Raw genomic sequence first — 19,256 nt, forward strand, 5'->3', positions numbered from 1 at the left:
TCTTTTTTTTAGACAGTGTATTGTCTGGACCTCCACTGGGAAGGACATCTAGAGACCGGAGCTCTGGGAACTTTAATCGAATAATAAACCCTTCACAAACTATAGTGGACAGACAGGAGCCTGGTATGGAATATCAATATCCTATGAATTTATAAATAAGCAGATATTTGTTTAAATAACCACATTTTCTGCCAAAATGCATTAGTTAATAGTTGTTGCTACTGTAAAATCCTAATGGTGGCAAAAAAAACATTAGCTACCACAATTTCATCCTTTCGATCTAGTCTGCATTATTTCCCACCATTTAAAACTCGAAGTGTTGTAGTAAGGTGTGAGAACAATAAGGCATATCGCATGTGCTGAGGAATGTGTGAGTGTGAGTGTGTGTGTCCAGCGATTGCTCGGGTGACCTGTCACTCACAGCGCGCGCATAAAAAAAAACTGAGGAAAAAAGAAAAAACATAGTTACAAGATGGCGACCAGCAACTGCCCGAAGACTGGAAAACAATAGAGACAGCGCAGCAGGGCAGAGTTTATTCCCTCACCGGTCGCTTTCTCGGGTTCGTGTCGAGCTCAACCGGGGCACAGAAGTCGGTTGTGTGAACTTAAAGACTTTTAACGCGCTTTTGAAAGAAAGTGAGTTTATAATGCTTTGTTCGAGGGCTAGTTAGCATTCCGGCTAAGCTACATCCGTAGCTGTAATGTAACTGTGAGGATCAGCTGTTAGCCGCGCTGCTACTTTAAAAGTTACTTTTACTGCTAAAACTCGCTTGTAACTCTCCAAGTCTGTGTTCTAGGGCGGAATGGATGTAATGTACGCGGTTTAAAACAGCACTTTCTAACCTTTCGTCGATGGGGTTTTATATCAAGTGCGTCTTTTGTCAAACTAAAACTGTGAGGCGAAAAAAACGTTTATTTTTAAGTTGTTGATTTTTGTTGTTGTTTTGTTCTTGCTCGATTTAACGACGTGTTGTGAACAAATAAGCCTAAACGTGAGGTAAATATTACTGTAAAGGGTTTAAATAGAAACTCCTCAAAGTAAAACTTATGAGTCCTTTCAAACTTTCCTCTAAATTGCATTCACGTCTAAACAAATGCAACTTCTAAAATGAATAATTTATCAGTGTTTGTGAACTCTTTCATTCATAAAACCGCGGTTTTAACTTCACTCTGTCTTGTGTCAGGACCCTAGACTTGAACATACTTCAGTAATCAGTGTAAAGGTAGTTAAACGCAAACTTTACACGCGTTATTTCTGAATATCAGCGCTCTCGTCTGAACTATGCGCCCAGTCTTTTGTTGTGTAAGGAGGAGATAGTGCAGATAATGGAGTCAGTGGAGTGTGTTTTGTAAAGAGACGCTCGCGAACACGAACGGCACGATCAGTGTGAGAGTTGCTGCCAGTATCCAGACGCGTTGTGACGCGGATGATGGCGGATTATGTGGTGCCGCGGCACAACGCGGTGATGGAGCGGCTGCGGCGGCGCATCGAGCTCTTCCGCCGGCATCACACGGGCTGCGAGAGCCGCTACCAGAGCCACGCGGTGGAGCGGCAGGAGATGGAGCGGCAGCAGACCTACGCGTTGCACCAGCGGTGCCTGCAGACCAAGGCCAAGCGGTCGAGCAAGCACCGGCAGCCCGCGGCAGCGAGCGCGGAGCCCGCGGGGCACAGAGGCACCAGCGCCGGGGGAGGCGCGGAGGAGCCCGGGGAGCAGAGCAGGAACAACACGCTGATCGCGGTGAGTGTGTGTGTGTGTGTGGAAGGGCTTGTGAGGTTCCTGTGGGTCACATGACTAGGTTCAAATCTCACATGTGACCCTGAATCACAAAACCATTCACATAGGACAATTTTTTAAAATTGATATTTATATATAATCTGAAAGCTGAATAAATAATCTTTCCATTGATGTATGATTTGTTAGGATAGGACAATATTTGGCTGAGATACAACTATTGAAAATCTGAGGGTGCAAAAAAATCAAAACATTGAGAAAATCTCCTTTAAAGTTGTTCATTTATGTTGGTGATTCTGCTGCATTCACTCACAAAAATACATGTTTTATATATTTACGGTAGGAAATTTACAAAATATCTTCATGGAACATGATCTTTACTTAATATCCTAATGATTTTTGGCATAATTTTTTTTATTGTATAATTTTGACCCATACAATGTATTGTTGGCTATTGCCACAGATATCCCCGTGCGACTCGAGACTGGAGACTGGTGACCCAGGGCCACGTATGGCTTGATTTAGACACTAACTTCTTGAGCTTTACTACATCTAGGAGGACATGTGAAGTGCTGATCAGACTATGACCAAGTGGCATCAGGCTTACTTCTTAGCATTAAATTAGACCAATCTCAGTTTCTATGTCACTGACTTAAAACAGTTGTGAACTCAACTAACTAAAAAATGTGATTAACTCGTAAGACTAGTCTTAGCAGTTTCAGCATCTGGCATCAGGTGCAGAGCATCTGCAGGTGTGTGTGTGTGTGTGTGTGTGTGTGTGTTGGCACTGGCAGCAACAGGCGCTGAGGTCATGTGACCCTGACACCAGCACGAGCCCTGCACATGTCACATGATCAGCTCTGTGCACAGAGTGTGTGTGACACAGATGTTGTGAGAGGTCAGTGAATGATCACCTCATGGCTGGGTCTGTTTGTTTGTTCACTTTCCGAACTCTCTCAAAGCATCCCTGTTTCTGTGTTCTTCTGTTGGGCAGATTCACTTTTACTCCAGAAATAGTCAAGTGTGAATGTCATTGCGTTAGATAAAGTATATAACTAAGAAATATTTAGCTATTTTTTTTAAATTGTTACAATTAAACGGGAGATTTATAACATTAAACTGAGACTGTACAGCTAGAAACCAGCAAACACAGCTGATCAGAGCATGGTGTTGATGAGTGAGTCCATCTATAACATCTATAACATCTGCTAGCGTGAGGACCCGTCTTCAGTTCAGGCTTGCAGTGCTGTTGCGTACTGGTGCGTTTTTTTTTATCTCACAATTGTTTACATCTCTCAATTTTGACTTTATTTCTCAGAATTGCAGGTTATAAAGTCAGAATTGTGAGAAATAAACTCACAATTCTGACTTTTTCTCACAATTGTGAGTTTATATCTTGCAATTCTGACATCTTTTCTCAGAATTGTGAGATATAAACTCGCAATTGCGAGTTATAAAGTCCAATTCTGAGGAAAAAAAGACTGACTTTTTCCCCTCAGAATTGCGACTTTATATAACGCAATTCTGAGAAAAACAGTCAGAATTGTGAGATGAAAACGATGATTATTTTTAATTCTGTGTCGGAAACGAGCTAGCTGATCTCGCTAGCAGTTTAGCTATCTTGCCCAGTCTCTTCAGAGCGCTGCTGCATCACTACTCTTGATCTGTGGTCAGCCGTTTTCTTCAATATCACCATGATCTCAAAATTGACACTTCTAAATTATTTTAAAGAATTATATAATGTTGCAGTTTTTACAGGGCTCGACATTACCGGTTGTCAGAAAACACCCGCACAAACACAAAATTACAGTTTGGAAATGATTGCGTTGCTGATTGTGTTCAAGTCCAGAACAGGGATCGGCCAAAATAATGAAAAAAAGGATGCAAATCGTGTGTTTGGAGCAAAAACTGTTGCGTTTCGATCGATGGCCATTCGGTCGGTGCATCACTTTTATTATTATTATATTCTAAATGTGTGCCCTCATAATAGAGCTGCACGATTAATCGTTAAAAGATCACAATCCTGATTCAAACACACACTCGATGTTATTCCTAAATGACAGCGATTCGGCTCTTATGTCTATTAAACCTCTGATCACAGGGACGTTCAGATCTGTGCTCTGATCCAGAGATTGTCATGTATAGATATGAAACCACTTCATAAACCGTCTTTTCAACCTCACCGCATCATTATTTCTGTCTTACAATAATTGCATCAATTACATCGTTACACCAGTAGGTGGCGACAAGCGATGAATGTATTTGTCATTGAATCATCATCATTCATTCGAGAGATTCATTGGAAAACACTGATTCATCCAGTAATGAAGCAAGAGAACACTTCATGAGTGAGTCATTGAATCATTCACTCAAAGAGATCAAAAGAAAAATCTAAATTGTTATTTTTCATTTATCCACTATTGTGCCGTTCAACCTCGTAACCTTTAGACATTAGCGTGTCCCTTCCGCTCGCTATACTTCATCTCTGATGGACAATACAGCTGCAGAATGGCCGTACGAGTGTCAGTCCAGCAATACAACACTTTCTACAATCCAATCAATCCTCGACAGACAAAATCCGAGCCTCTCTTCCCCTCTCACAGATCATCATCACAGTAGGAAAGAAGAGGCGAATGGCATTTCCACTTCACGCTGACTTTATAGCACTCATTGTGTTGAGAACGCAGACCGCGTGCGCGCACATCTAACACAATAGCATGATGTTTCATAGTTTATGGCTAGAAGTGTTCGTGTTCTGGTGAAGTTGACGGAGCGGTGGCTGAAACACACTGAGCTACGAGGATTCGTTTCATGAACCGTTCATTTGATTCGGGTCAGTAATAAACTAAGCCTGAACCCATAAACCGAACACTTGTACATGACGCATCTAAACACCTGAGCTCATTTAATATCAAGCAGGGATTGACTAGTCCTACCGCACTTCAGCACTCCGTCTAGATCTGATCCGTCCATCATTCACTCCGCAGGTTTCACTGCGGGAATGTTTCGACATGCTGGGATGTAGTCATGCTGAGGCTGTGGCCGTCCTGCCAAACCTCCTGTGTGTGTTCTCGCTCGCGAGCCGCTCTGAGGATCTCAAGAGTGGAACTGGCTTGTGTTTCTTTTAACTACATTTTCTAGACTAGAGAAATAAATATGGAAATGGAAAGCTTGATTCTTATAGATCAGCCTTTCAACTCTAGGTTTTCTTTTGTGTCATAGGACAGTACAAGTGGTTTATCCACAAGTGAAAATGTGTATTTACTCCCCCTTGTCATTCCAGACTACATTAAACTGCTCAACTCGCATGGATTACTTGCATTGAAGCATCAAAGTTTTGGATGAATGGACTGGTTTCATTAAAAACAATCTTTATTTGTGTTTTAAAGATGAACAAAAGTCTTATGGAATGACACAAGGGTGAGTTAAATGATGGCAGTATTTTCTTTTTTGTGTGAAACTATAATTAAGGCCGTTGACGTGACCCGCTAGGCTAGTGCCAGCAGTGCGACATAGTACATTACATCCAGAACCAGTGGGTCGCAAGACCGTTTTGAGTGGGTCATGGAGTGTGTGGTCAAAGAAACCACAACATAAAAACATAATTCTAAATGTTTTTCTGATGCGAGACATTTATTGTAAACATTGTTTGTGAAAGCTGTTGATTCTTCTGTCACCCAGAAACTCCTCATGTGTGCCGCTCCCAGTGCAAGGGCTCCCAGTGCAAGAGCTCCCAGTGCAAGGGCTCCCGGTGCAAGGGCTCCCAGTGCAAGGGCTCCCAGTGCAAGAGCTCCAGTGCAAGGGCTCCCAGTGCAAGAGCTCCCAGTGCAAGGGCTCCCAGTGCAAGAGCTCCCAGTGCAAGAGCTCCCGGCGCAAGAGCTCCCAGTGCAAGGGCTCCCGGTGCAAGGGCTCCCAGTGCAAGAGCTCCCAGTGCAAGAGCTCCCAGCGCAAGAGCTCCCAGTGCAAGAGCTCCCAGTGCAAGAGCTCCCAGTGCAAGAGCTCCCAGTGTAAGAGCTCCCAGTGCAAGAGCTCCCAGCGCAAGAGCTCCCAGCGCAAGAGCTCCCAGCGCAAGAGCTCCCAGCGCAAGAGCTCCCAGCGCAAGAGCTCCCAGCGCAAGAGCTCCCAGCGCAAGAGCTCCCAGCGCAAGAGCTCCCAGCGCAAGAGCTCCCAGCGCAAGAGCTCCCAGCGCAAGAGCTCCCAGCGCAAGAGCTCCCGGCGCAAGAGCTCCAAGGGCTCCCAGCGCAAGATCTCCCAGCGCAAGGGCTCCCAGCGCAAGAGCTCCAAGGGCTCCCAGTGCAAGAGCTCCCGGCGCAAGAGCTCCCGGCGCAAGAGCTCCCAGCGCAAGAGCTCCCAGCGCAAGAGCTCCCGGCGCAAGAGCTCCCGGCGCAAGAGCTCCCAGTGCAAGAGCTCCCGGCGCAAGAGCTCCCAGCGCAAGAGCTCCCAGCGCAAGAGCTCCCGGCGCAAGAGCTCCCAGCGCAAGAGCTCCCAGTGCAAGAGCTCCCAGTGCAAGAGCTCCCAGCGCAAGAGCTCCCGGCGCAAGAGCTCCCGGCGCAAGAGCTCCCGGCGCAAGAGCTCCCAGTGCAAGAGCTCCCAGTGCAAGAGCTCCCAGTGCAAGAGCTCCCGGCGCAAGAGCTCCCAGTGCAAGAGCTCCCAGTGCAAGGGCTCCCGGCGCAAGAGCTCCCGGCGCAAGAGCTCCCAGTGCAAGAGCTCCCAGTGCAAGAGGCTTTCCTTGCCATTAAAGCTTGGATGCACGCCTACGTCTCCTTCCATTTAACAATAATGGCTAGTTCTGTGGCTGGGATATAATGTAAACTACTAACATCAGTCGCTATAATTGTTGGAATGATTTATCGTGAAAGGAAAGAAATGATGTTTTAGTCGCATAACATCGGTTAATGGAAACGGCATTTCGCAATCGTTTTTTTTTTTTTTTCGCGCGCAAAATCTGTAATAGAAACGCAGCTACTGTTAACTGAGACTGTACCGTTATTGTAAAATGTGCTCTAAAATCATGTTCGCGCTGTTGCAACCGTAGTTGATACCGATAACCAATAATTCTTTAAATTTGAAAGCCGATAACGATATATTGACCGATAAATCTTAATCCTTTTTTTTTTTTTTGAGAGAGAGCCTGATTACAAAAACAGTCTCACCATTAAAAGCCATGTCCCAAGCACACAATTATATATAATGTTCTCATTATAATGTTATGTAGCCGATATGACAGACTTGCACTGAACCGTATTGTCCTTTTTTGAAGTGATTCCAATCATATTTCAAGCAATTCATAAACATCATGTTGAACAGTGTGTGTATCTGAAGTGTCTCAGCTGAAGGAAATAATACATTATTTATTGCTTTAACCCTTAATCACTCCTAAAAAAGGACAACACTTAAGGTCTTTGGGGTCATTTTGACCCCAAACTTTTAAAGAGCGATTGCATAAGGAAATATACATTTTTTATATGGAAACTATATATCATTTTTTTTATTTACTTCTCAACTATACATTTATGCTGTGTTTTTGTGGAAATTTTGAATTTTTTTACCTATTTACTGCACAATTACATAACTAGGCCATAAATTGTCTCATGAAAAATGATTTTTTAAAGAAAAAATCACTTAAATGATGATCTTAATTAAATCTAAATAGTTTTTGGACATTGCTCTATGTGTAAGGGATAGAATACTGACATCTGCTGGTTTGTGGAAAAACTTTAGAAATTATAATTAAAGAAAGAAAGTGCAATGACCACATATATCCAATAGAGGGCCATAGAGACTCATTCATTTTCACTTCATTGTTCTTGATGCTTCAACTTCTCCTCACAACTTTATGATATATATTTTGTGAATATTTATTTAAACATTTTGAAATACATAAAAAATCTGTATTTTTGTCAGAGTTAGAATTTGTTGTTTTCTGATATATTTTGAATTATCTGCTTTTGCAAATTATTATACATACATTTGCAGAACCATTACAAGTCACCACTATGACATGACTGTGGTGTGTGTGTGTGTGTGTGGGTGTGTGTGTGTGTGTGTGTGTGGGTGTGTGTGTGTGTGTGTGTGTGTACAAGCTTGTTCCATGTTGCATATGTGACATTTTTCAGATTTATGGCAGTTTAGTTGATTTTATTTGCCAATTTCTATAAAAATGCTCTCTGTTGCATTGACATACATGTGTGTGTTTGTGTGAGTGTGTGTATGAGATAGAAAGTTTGTTCCACTTTGGGTTTATTCTCTAGGACCAGACCTTGATTTAAATGTAAATTTTTTTAGATTTATGCCAGTTTTGTTTATTTTATTTGCCAATTTCTATAAAAATGCTCTCTGTTGCAGGGACATACACGTGTGTGTTTGTGTGTGTTTGTGTGTGTGTGTGTATGAGATAGAAAGTTTGTTCCACTTTGGGTTTATGCTCTAGGACCAGACCTTGATTTAAATGTAAATTTTTTTTAGATTTATGCCAGTTTTATTTATTTTATTTGCCAATTTCTATAAAAATGCTCTCTGTTGCAGTGACATACATGTGTGTGTTTGTGTGTGTTTGTGTGTGTTTGTGTGTGTGTGTGTATGAGATAGAAAGTTCGTTCCACTTTGGGTTTATGCTCTAGGACCAGACCTTGATTTAAATGTACATTTTTTTTAAATTTATGCCAGTTTTGTTTATTTTATTTGCCAATTTCTGTAAAAATGCTCTCTGTTGCAAACACATACATTTGTGTGTTTGTTTATGTGTTTGTGTGTGTGTGTGTGTGTGTGTGTATGAGATAGAAAGTTCGTTCTACTTTTTATTTATGCTCTAGGACCAGACCTTGGTTTATATGTAGAAATTTTCAGATTTATAATGGATTTAATTTTATTTTTTTGACAAACAAAATAAAAAAAAGTCATTTTTTTCATTTTCCCATTCATTTTCAATGTGGGGTCATTTTGACCCCAAAGACCTTAAAAGGTAAAATTTTTTTTACACACCTTTAGAACAACCAAATCAAGCCCAGTTTTTTTGTGCATGTTTAGATAGATTATTTAGGAAAAGTCACAGAGTTTCATGCCCCTGAGATGAAGGTAACATTTTTAAAAAATGAAGGAAAAGTCCATTGGGGTCATATTGACCCCAAAGAGTGATTAAGGGTTAATATATCGGCCAAATTTTCCGATAACATAGTAGAAATGAACATACATCGGCCGATACCGATATGGTGGCCGATAAATCGTGCATCTCTACTACATTATTAAATCCGATTAATCGGACATTGATTGAATTATTCACATCCCTAACCGGAGTCCTATAGTGACTCGAGAGTGGGACCCAGAACTCAGTGTTTTCTTCACGAGATCTGACTATAACTGCAGCAGTGTGTGACTGTACGGTGTGTGTTATGCTGAGGTCAGCTCAGGGCTGGCAGAAGTGTTTCATTCTCTCGTCCAGCCAGGTTGTGCTCGCGTCTGGAGCAGTCAGACTAGCGTTGGGCTTGTTTGGCATGAAGGCTGTGGAGGTTAGCATGGCAGTAGTTTTGGGATGGCTGTGCTAATGTGATCGGTGTTTAGGATGACTCAGATCTGCTCACACACACCCTTCCCCCTGCTCACACACACCACTGACTCACTATTGTTCCCCAAGGCCACTGGACAGCTGTGTGTGTGCTTTCACTAGCCGTGTTTCCACTGTCGGGCCTAAAGCGAGCTGCGCGTGTGTGCCAGGGCGTGTTTCCACTGTCACTCCCGGGGCTTGATCGGGCCTCGCCGGGGCGTCCTCTGGGCCAACGCCCAATACCTTGGTCCAAATATGACCGCTTGGAGAAATCAGACAAATCATAAAGGCTATCACAATCATGTTTTTATTTCATCTGCCAATACATCTTTTCTCTTTATACCGGACTGTCTGATTAGGGATGGGTACCGAAACCCGGTATTAAACGGGCCCCGGTGCTGAATTATGAAAGACCGCTGGATCGATAAGCTCGGACGTTATCGGTTCTGCTGTCGGTACTGGAGAAATTAAGAAAGTACACGTGCTATTATTATTGCTATTAAGAAATTATTATCTTGCAAATTTAATCTCGCCAGCTACTTCTATATATATAATAATATTGAACCCTTTGTCTGTGATGCATTTTTGCTAAAGAGAGAGAGAGAGAGTGTGTGAGCGAGAGAGCGATCTTTCACGTGGAGCCACGGCGCACATCACAACGCACAGAACTAAACATTCAAGCGGTTACACTTTAGATCTATGATAAACTATGCAGTGTTATTTTACATCTGACTTTATTAGATGTCTTTTTAGCCCATATTACTCCTGAACAGTCAGTAGACATTCCTGAAATTAAAGCACTGGGGATATCATTTGTATATTTATTTTATTGTATACTTTTTTTTGTTTGACCATGTGTTTGTACTTTGTTTTTGGTGTCCTATGTATTGTGAAATAACGGTAAACGATTTTATTTCTGTGTGATTAATGTGCAGTTTTGACGCAAATTAATTCATTATGATCAATGTATTACTGTAAACCCGTGGTAAAACATCAATGCTTGGGTTTTAAAGCTTTAAGTAAACAACACAAATGCCAGCAAACGGTCGGTTTTATCATGTTTGTTTTGCGATCTCGCTGTTTCCAGTGAATTCTTTCTGATAGTTTTCTGATAAAACTTCCATTTGTTGGTGAATGATGGGTGTGTGTGACGTTGTTCCAGAGAGGTGTGTTACGGGTGTGTTTTAGTGAAGCCCTGGAGCACTCACCAACCGTACTCCTACAGCCTGGTCACGTGGCGTTTATTCGGGCCACTTAAGTCGTAGAGTTTGTGAAATATTCCTATAACTTACTCAACCTCATGTTGTTAGAAACATTTGACTATATATGACTTTATTTTATTTTTTTAGAGATGCACCCATATGAAAATTTTGGCCGATAACCGATAATTCTTTATATATGAAAGCTGATAGCCGATAAATCTGATTACAAATTTAAATAACATTTTTGAGAGCCTGATTACAAAAACAACAGTCTCACCATTAAAATCCATGTCCCAAACACACATTATATATAATATTCTCATTATAATGTTATGTAGCCGATATGACAGACTTGCACTGAACCGTATTGTCCTTTTTTGAAGTGATTCCAATCATATTTCAAGCTATTCAAACCCATCATGTTGAACAGAGTGTATCTGAAGTGTCTCAGCTGAAGGAAAATAATACATTATTTATCGGCTTTAATATATCGGCCAAATTTTCTTATAGGGCTGATAACAATAACATTAAAAATGAACGTATATCGGCCGATACCGATATGGTGGCCGATATATTGTGCATCCCTAGACTTTTTCCTTCAGTTGAACACAAGACACACTTTCCATACAACGGGTAACAGGTAAATTGCCATGGAAGAAAGAAAATCACATAATTTGTAACCGTGTGAGGGCTAAGTGTCGACAGTCTTCATTTTCTCCCCCAACCGCAGATGTCTTGATGTTGATGTAGCTTCTCACAGATGGGCTGGTGTTTTTAGTAAGCAAGTGTTAATAAGGTGGCTCTCAGTCATAAGGCTTTGTGGCGAACTGTAGTGCATCTAGATGTTTTCCCCACAGGATAACTCAACATAACTCAGTTCCCCCTGTTCAGCACTGGCCTTTCTCAGCTTCAGGGTTAAAGGAGAACTCCGGTCAATTTTAACATTGAGCTCATTTTTTTGTACATTTGGAGTGCTGTCAATACAGAGAACAACGACAAAAATCGGTGTTGCCTACACCGAGTTATTCTATTTTTAAAATTTGCACCCTGTTGACTTCAATGGGGCAAGTACTAAACCTGCTTTTAGCCTCTTAACATCCTTGATGTGTCATTACAAGTGCACAGAAAATGTGAGTGATTCCTTCTGAGTGAACACGAGTGGATCTGACTGCAGTAGATGTGAAAGATGTGTATAAAAATGATGTTATTTAAGCCAGCGCAAATACCTTTGTTTACATCCTGTTTTTCGATTGAAGTCCAAAGTAGTCGATTGCCGAGTTCACGCGCGTGATCATAGGTATTAAACCTATGCGTGTGAACTCGGCAATCGACTACTTTGGACTTCAATCGAAAAACAGGATGTAAACAAAGGTATTTGCGCTGGCTTAAATAACATCATTTTTATACATATCTTTCACATCTACTGCAGTCAGACTCACTCGTGTTCACTCAGAAGGAATCACTCACATTTTCTGTGCACTTGTAATGACACATCAAGGATGTTAAGAGGCTAAAAGCAGGTTTAGTACTTGCCCCATTGAAGTCAACAGGGTGCAAATTTTAAAAATAGAATAACTCGGTGTAGGCAACACCAATTTTTGTCGTTGTTCTCTGTATTGACAGCACTCCAAATGTACAAAAAAATGAGCTCAATGTTAAAATTGACCGGAGTTCTCCTTTAACCAGGTCACATGTCACCGAAAGAAACAAAATGTGGGTTTCGACTTTTTTTTTTTTTTTTACTTTTTTTATATATATATATATATATATATATATATATGTTATCAGATATTTCATCATTTTCTACATTGTTTAGAAAATTCTATGACCTCTAGCTGTCCGATTTCTGTCATTAAACTGGTATAAAGCTAAGAAACTGCTTTGTCTTGGCGAAGTGCACTAATAAATGAACAGCTGGTCTGAATTGCACTTGCAGATTTTTGGCTGCTCTCAGACCATTAAAGCACTAATTACTACCTTTTGGAAAGGATGTTAAACTCTTGTTGGACTCTGCCCCTTGTTTGTGAAGTAGCTGTAACCGCAGAGCAATGGGTGTAGTGACCCGAGTCGGTGCTGTAATATTGATCTCCGTGCTCAACACCCTGGGGCCAGAGCCGAGCGCTCGGGGGATGCTCGTCGTACGAGGCAGAGCATCAAAGGCCAGCCGCGTCTGAGCCGCGCACGGGCAGGAATTCGGCACACTCCCGCACCCGAGCGCTGGCTCTTTTGTTGTGGGATCCGCACTCATACACATGGTAATTAGACTCAGGCTTGTGGGGGAGGCTCGAAGACCGAGGGAAAGTAAGCGCACAAGAGATTAAGAAACGCATGTTGGCAGAAAATTGCTTTGGGAAGAGTTTTAGCATGTTTGAAAGGCCGTTTCGTGGGTGTGCCGCCCAGCGAGGTCGTCTCCGAAGCGACTGTAGCCGAGACCAGTTTTACAGGTTCAGAAACTGGTGACATCAGACGGCCAGAGAGCCGATCAGCACCGCTCGCGTCTGTTTGCACAGGGTAGATGTGTTCAGACCTCATTCTGCTCCTATTCAACTAGTTTATTTAATTTGTATTTTTTTTTTCTATTGTATTTGTCCTATTGTTTGTAATTTGCTTCTTTGTTCCTATTTTTGTATTGATTGTACATTATGATTGCAGTCAGCTTAAAGGGCATTAGTTATATAATATTGGGTTGACTAAAATGGGAAGAAAAAGTAAATAAACTAGGATTTATTTTAAAAAAAAATTGCTATTAAATGGTCTACCGCAGTCAAATAAGAAAAGTAGCACAAAACAGTAAACTACAATCAAATCTATGCATATATCGAATTGAAATTTTATTAAAAATCGATAATTGATTTTAAATTGAATCGTGAGGTATCAAAATATTCCCACCCCTACTTGGCACAATCCATTCTTAAGGATTGAAAAATACACTTTGACATATAATGCAAGTTATATAATATTGATTTACAAAGATAAAAAAAAAAATCTGGAGGATAAGGTTATTTAAGTTAAAGTTTAGTAAAAAGTTCTTGTTCAAGATTTTACTCTTGTCACGACCGGCTCAAAGCCGTGGCAAATGAAATGGAGGACGTAGTGAATTGGTTTAATAAACATTTATTAACATGAATAGAAAAATATATAAAACAAGAAAACATGGTCATCTGTAATGTCCGTCAGTGTATGAACCACTGAAAACAAAATACTAAACCAAATAATGAAAGCAAGTTTAACTTAAGAACAAACCAGAGCCCAAGTCAAGCTCAAAGAGACCCGGAGAGAGACCTCTCCCTCAACACTAGCCAGCCTAGACCTCTACAGTGGGATGAGCAGGTGGACGTCGTTCCCTTGATGTCGCAGGAAGAGGAGAGACTCGCCACACTCTAAACACACCCAGTCCAGCACTCGGTGTGCTTCAGTGGCCCTTCAGTGTTAAGAGCGTGATTCATCCCTGACGGTCTGCTTGTTTGAGTGAATTGTTGTGAAACAAGTTTTTAATTATCATTAATATACGTAGAACGGCAGCATTCTTGGTCCACGTGACATTTGACCTTTTAGTAAGAAAATTGCACGTCATCTTTTAAAAACGAGATGTTGTTTTGCCTAATTTCTGATCCTCAGAGTCTCTCGAACTGATGCTCCTAGTGCAGTCACGTATGCTTTGTGCTGGCTTGTTCATGACATGCATTCGTCATTGTTCAAACTTATTGTCCATTGACATGGTATTTACCAAGTAGACCTGTCACGGTTAGGCCTGTCACGATAACTACTTCTTGTTGTGCTATATATTGTCCCAGAAATAATTGCGATAAACAATATTATTGCCATTTTAAGACCATTTTATGCCACTGAATATAAATCATAATATAACAGCATAATAATGCAAGTAGGCCTACACACTTTCAAATGACAGCAATCATTCTTTAGATCATGGAAATAAAGTGTCAAAAAATTTAATATCCTAAATATCCTTGAATAAATAGTAAATAAACATTTTCTAAAAAAAAGTTGCTAAAAAATGCACTTGCAAAAGCACAAAAGGCTCTTTTTACAGATTTTTCTCTGGCTTTCTCTTCTCTGTAAAGTAAAGGTGCTTTAAATTGCTGAAAACACAAACCCTGCTCAGCCGTCAGATGCCCGTATGAACACAGGCACAGATGCCTCAACAGGCCTTATCTGCTGCTAAAACTATTTACGCCGTGACGTTCATATTTGCACCAGAACAGTGGATTGCAGCTTTGAAATCAAGTGCATTTGAACTACTTCTTTCAAACTGTCTGTAGTTGCCAGGAAAACACTATAACGGCCCAAAGACGCCTCTGACACGGAGAACAGACAAGATGACGGCACGATAGGCAAAATGTTGGTGACATTCATTATCATGTAAACATAATGGGCGATATATTGCGTCACTAAAAATTATTGAAGTCATGTACATATATTGTGCGTTAAGTCGATATATTGATTATTGCGACAGGCCTAGCCACGGTCATACATTTTGTGCAGACAATTAATTGTCATGTTCGTACGAGGTGCTTAAAAGTACTTGAATTTGACGTTTTGAAATTTAAGTCCTGAAAAACGGCCATATTTATGAGAAGGTACTTAAAAAGTGCTTGAATTATTGAAAGACAATATATGAAATTAGAGTTTAATTTTATTGATAAAACAATCTTTTCACATAAAATCAGTGCTGTAACCCATCTGATATGGATATTTATATGAGAAATATCACGCTCATAGCCATGCAAAATATCCAAGTATATGATAGATCTTTCATTCTTCAGGTCAATCATATATTCATGGGAGAAAAAAATTAGTTTTTGAATAAGAATAATGATATCTTTGTCATAGTATCCTTTCAATGGTTAAAGCAATCACAGTCATTGCTTGTGTTGCACTTTAGTTGTACCATTTTGTTTTATTAGTTTATTTTTGTTTATCTCTTTTACCTTTTTTTTTTTTTTTGAAATATGATAATGATATTGTTTGAGTGCAATCTCAAATAGTCCTTGAAAACCAAAAAGTAGTGCTTAAAGTCCTTGAAAGTCCTGGATTTTCATTTTACAGTGTCTGTACGAACCCTTAATTGTGAATTACGATTTAACTCTTTTTGTTTGTCACTTACAGTGCACGCCTAACACATTACATATTTTTTACTTTAAATCATATATAATATAATTATAACAAAACAGGCCCATAATTAAACATTAATGCTGTGAAAATCAATATTGATATTGCATGAAGTCTAAAGCATGATCTGTTTTGTCCTCTCTGTGCAGTTACAGGAGACGGTGAAGAGGAAGTTGGAGAGCGCTGGGTCGCCTCTTGCCCGTGAACAGGTCAACGGCTTCAGCGATGGCTACCCGCCCAATAAGAAGACCTGTGTTGAGGACACACTAGGAGCTCGTAACGGGGTCTCGAACGGCGCAGTGCCGCCTCTCTCACCAATGGACACTAAACATAATGTGATGGCCAATGGGAACCACAGAGCGGAGCACAGCGACGCCGGGATCACCGATAGTGGTGCGTCTCGCGGCTCGGACTCAGATTTCCGCTTGCTGAAAGAGATGAAGCAGGAGCCGGTGGACGATATATTACCCTGCATTCTCCCCACCGGGGGTTCGACCGGGAACAACAGCCTTTTCCCCGACCTCAACCTGGACGACCAGGACTGGAGTGAGATCATGGAGGAGTTTAATCGCTCGGTACCCTACGAGGACATACAAGAGCTCTTCAGCGTCAGTTTCGGTGACCGCAAAGACCCGGAGCTCACGTCCGGTGCAACTCAGAGCTTAATCCCACCGGATCTAGCCAATGTAAAGACTGAGTTCTCCCCTGCGTTCGACCAGGAGTCCTGCAACGGGTCCCCTCAGGTGAGACCCACCTCATCTGGACCTCCACTTCACACCAGCTCACCTGTGTCGGCTCCGGCCACATCGCCTGTGCAACAGACCACCAGACAGATCCCAAACCACATGCTCCCCGGCCCGCCTAAAGACCTGTCCCCCGCGCAGCAGCTCCAACAGTTAGCGGCACGCGAGCAGCAGAGAGCCATATTACAAAGCCAGCAACACGTGGTTCAGAAGCCTCCGCCTCCAACGCAACAAAAACCACAGTCGCAAACGGCAAAATTCCACCCGCAACCAAACCACTCCACATCATGGCCCCAAAATACCCCCAGCCAAAGTCAAATGAGCGGGACGTTTGGGCTTGAGAAGCCGACAAGTCCTTCTCTGTACCCGCAAGACTTCCCGAACCCCAAGGCCATGCTCATGCCGAACAAGGGCTCTCCTAAAGCGGGCGCTCCGGCCGGGTACATGCAGCCCATGCTAAGCCACGCGCCCAACCCCGCGGCCCAGGCGGCCATGTTGGACTACAGCAACACTAAACCCCTGTCCCATTACGAGGCGGTGGCGTCCGGGGCTCCCCGGGGTCCTGCGACCACACAGAGCCAGAACAAGCCGAGCCAGGCCATCCTGAACATGATGCGGCACCAGCAGATGCAGAAGCCGAGGCCGGCCGGCATGAGCTTCAGGCCAGCACACCTACAGCACGCTCCGGTGAGACCCGCTTCACACCTGAACCTAGCTTAGTTCACACAAACATCAAATTCTACCCTCGTGTCGTTCCAAACCCAAACGCACATTAAAGCATTAGTTCACTTCAGAATTAAAATCTCCTGATAATTTTCTCTCCCCCACATCATCCAAGATGTTCATGTCTTTCTTTCTTCAGCGGAAAAGAAAAGGTTTCTGAGGAAAACATTCCAGGATTGTTCTCCATATAGTGTCTTCAATGGGGTCCAACGGGTCGAAGGTCCAGATGTGAGTTTCAGTGCAGCTTCAAAGTCTCGACATGATCCAGCCGAGGAATAAGAGTCTCATCTAGACAAACCAGCGGACATTTATAACAGAAATAAACATTTATATACTTTTATCCACAAATGCTGGTCTTGCACTCGCTGTGATGCGACACACACTGCATAATCAGGTTGAAAGGTCAAGCGTGTTCTCGTTTATAAATGTAGTGTAGTGTGAAAAACTCAATCTCATTTTCTCCTCCAGCTTCCGACATCGTTGTTTTACTTTTTATTTTATTTTATTATTTTTTGTAAATGGCGTTTGTCTTAGTCTTTGCACGTTGGCTTTGTAAACACTGGGTCTGTTCTTACACCTACGTCCCGCTTGACCTTTCAACCTGATGACGTAATGTGTGTCGCATCACAGCTAGTGTAAGACCAGCATTTGTGGATAAAAGTATATAAATGTTTATTTCTGTTATAAATGTCCGCTGGTTTGTCTAGATGAGACTCTTATTCCTCGGCTGGATCGTGTCGAGACTTTGAAGCTGCACTGAAACTCACATCTGGACCTTCGACCCGTTGGACCCCATTGAAGACACTATATGGAGAACAATCCTGGAGTGTTTTCCTCAAAAACCTTCATTTCTTTTCCACTGAAGAAAGAAAGACATGAACATCTTGGATGGCATAGAGGAGGCGAGGAAATTTTAAATCTGAAGTGAATAAATCTTTTAAGATGTTTATAATGAAGCCTGAGAGATTTCTGTCGCTTCAGGTAACATTTAAAATAATCTTTTTAAAAATGTTTACACACACTTTAACAACTTTTCACAATCTATGTAGAGGAGGCATAAATGCAATCCAATAATGACCCTAACTTTAGAAATACTAAACAAACAAAAGTATAATATTTAATTCACTGGTTTGTTTATTTAAAAATACTTTCAATATGTATTTTTAACTACATGCTGACTTAAGATTCTTGAGACAGTAAGTGATTAGTAATTAACTCTTTCCCCACCAGCATGTTTTAAAAGTTCCCAGCCACCGGCAGCATTTTTGATCATTTCCACACAACTTTCATGGCCACCCAGAATATTTTATTGTACGAGTATCTGAACATGCAATAAAAAGAAAGAATAGAGCCTCTGCTTTTAAACATTTTATTCTGCCTGCATGCATGTGGGTGAGTTTCATTAAAAAAGCATTATTTTTAACACAAAGCTGAGAAAATCATGATTTGTCAAAGTCTTCATCCAGATGGGATTCAGATCGATGATCATAAGCACAGACGGAGTCGATCGAGTCCATCAACACCTCAAAGCTTCAGTCGTTTCCTCTTCATGGGTTCAACATTTCATTCAGAACATTAGCCAGTTTTATGTTTGATAATCACAGTATTTTACCTGAGCGTCAGCAGTGCTTCTATCGCTTGTTTCTGCTTCTTCTCCTGTTTTGATCAGGAGACTCAGTCCTCTTTCAGGAGGTGTGCAATAGCGCCCCCTACAGTATAACACTGAAAACACGGATCGCTGGGAAGTCTTTACGCGTGTGCGTACAGCACGTGTGGCGTGAGCTTCGTGTCTGATCTGCAGCCGTTCACAGAAAGGGCCCTTTTGTTAGCAAGATCTCGGTCACATGTGCAATCATGCCAGAGCTTGTTTCTGCCTTTCATCTGCTGTTGCTGAGACTCATGTCACGGTGGTAGAAATGCCCCATAATGATTCGTAATAATGAGTGCTTACTAATCACTGAAGCTCACGTGTTCACGCAGAGTAGGTCAAATGCTGCTGTTCGGCCCCAGTGTTATAGATGCATGCGAAAGGTTGTAGATGATTGAGAATATTCAGTTATGTGTCTGAATGCCAGTGCAATACAATAACACAATATCAAAGCAAGTGTCGTACTCAAACAGTGATAAGATCGAGGCGCTCAGATTAGACCAAGCGGAAGAAATTATCAATGATGTTATCAGACGA

General features: G+C 41.7%; 1 protein-coding gene across 1 annotated transcript in view; it reads left to right on the plus strand.

The window, feature by feature from the left end:
* Positions 1-439: 439 nt before the first annotated feature.
* The window catches only part of maml1 (mastermind-like transcriptional coactivator 1), a 37,658-nt gene continuing 18,841 nt past the window's right edge, over positions 440-19,256 (plus strand). Inside the window, exons 1-2 of the mRNA XM_079892668.1 lie at positions 440-1,739; positions 15,755-17,035. Of these exons, the coding sequence (XP_079748794.1) occupies positions 1,428-1,739; positions 15,755-17,035 (1,593 nt within the window). The 5' untranslated portion in view covers positions 440-1,427. The remainder of the gene's footprint in view (positions 1,740-15,754; positions 17,036-19,256) is intronic.

The sequence above is a fragment of the Squalius cephalus genome, assembly GCF_949319135.1.
Source record: "Squalius cephalus genome assembly, chromosome: 14".
NCBI classification, from domain to species: Eukaryota; Metazoa; Chordata; class Actinopteri; order Cypriniformes; family Leuciscidae; genus Squalius; species Squalius cephalus.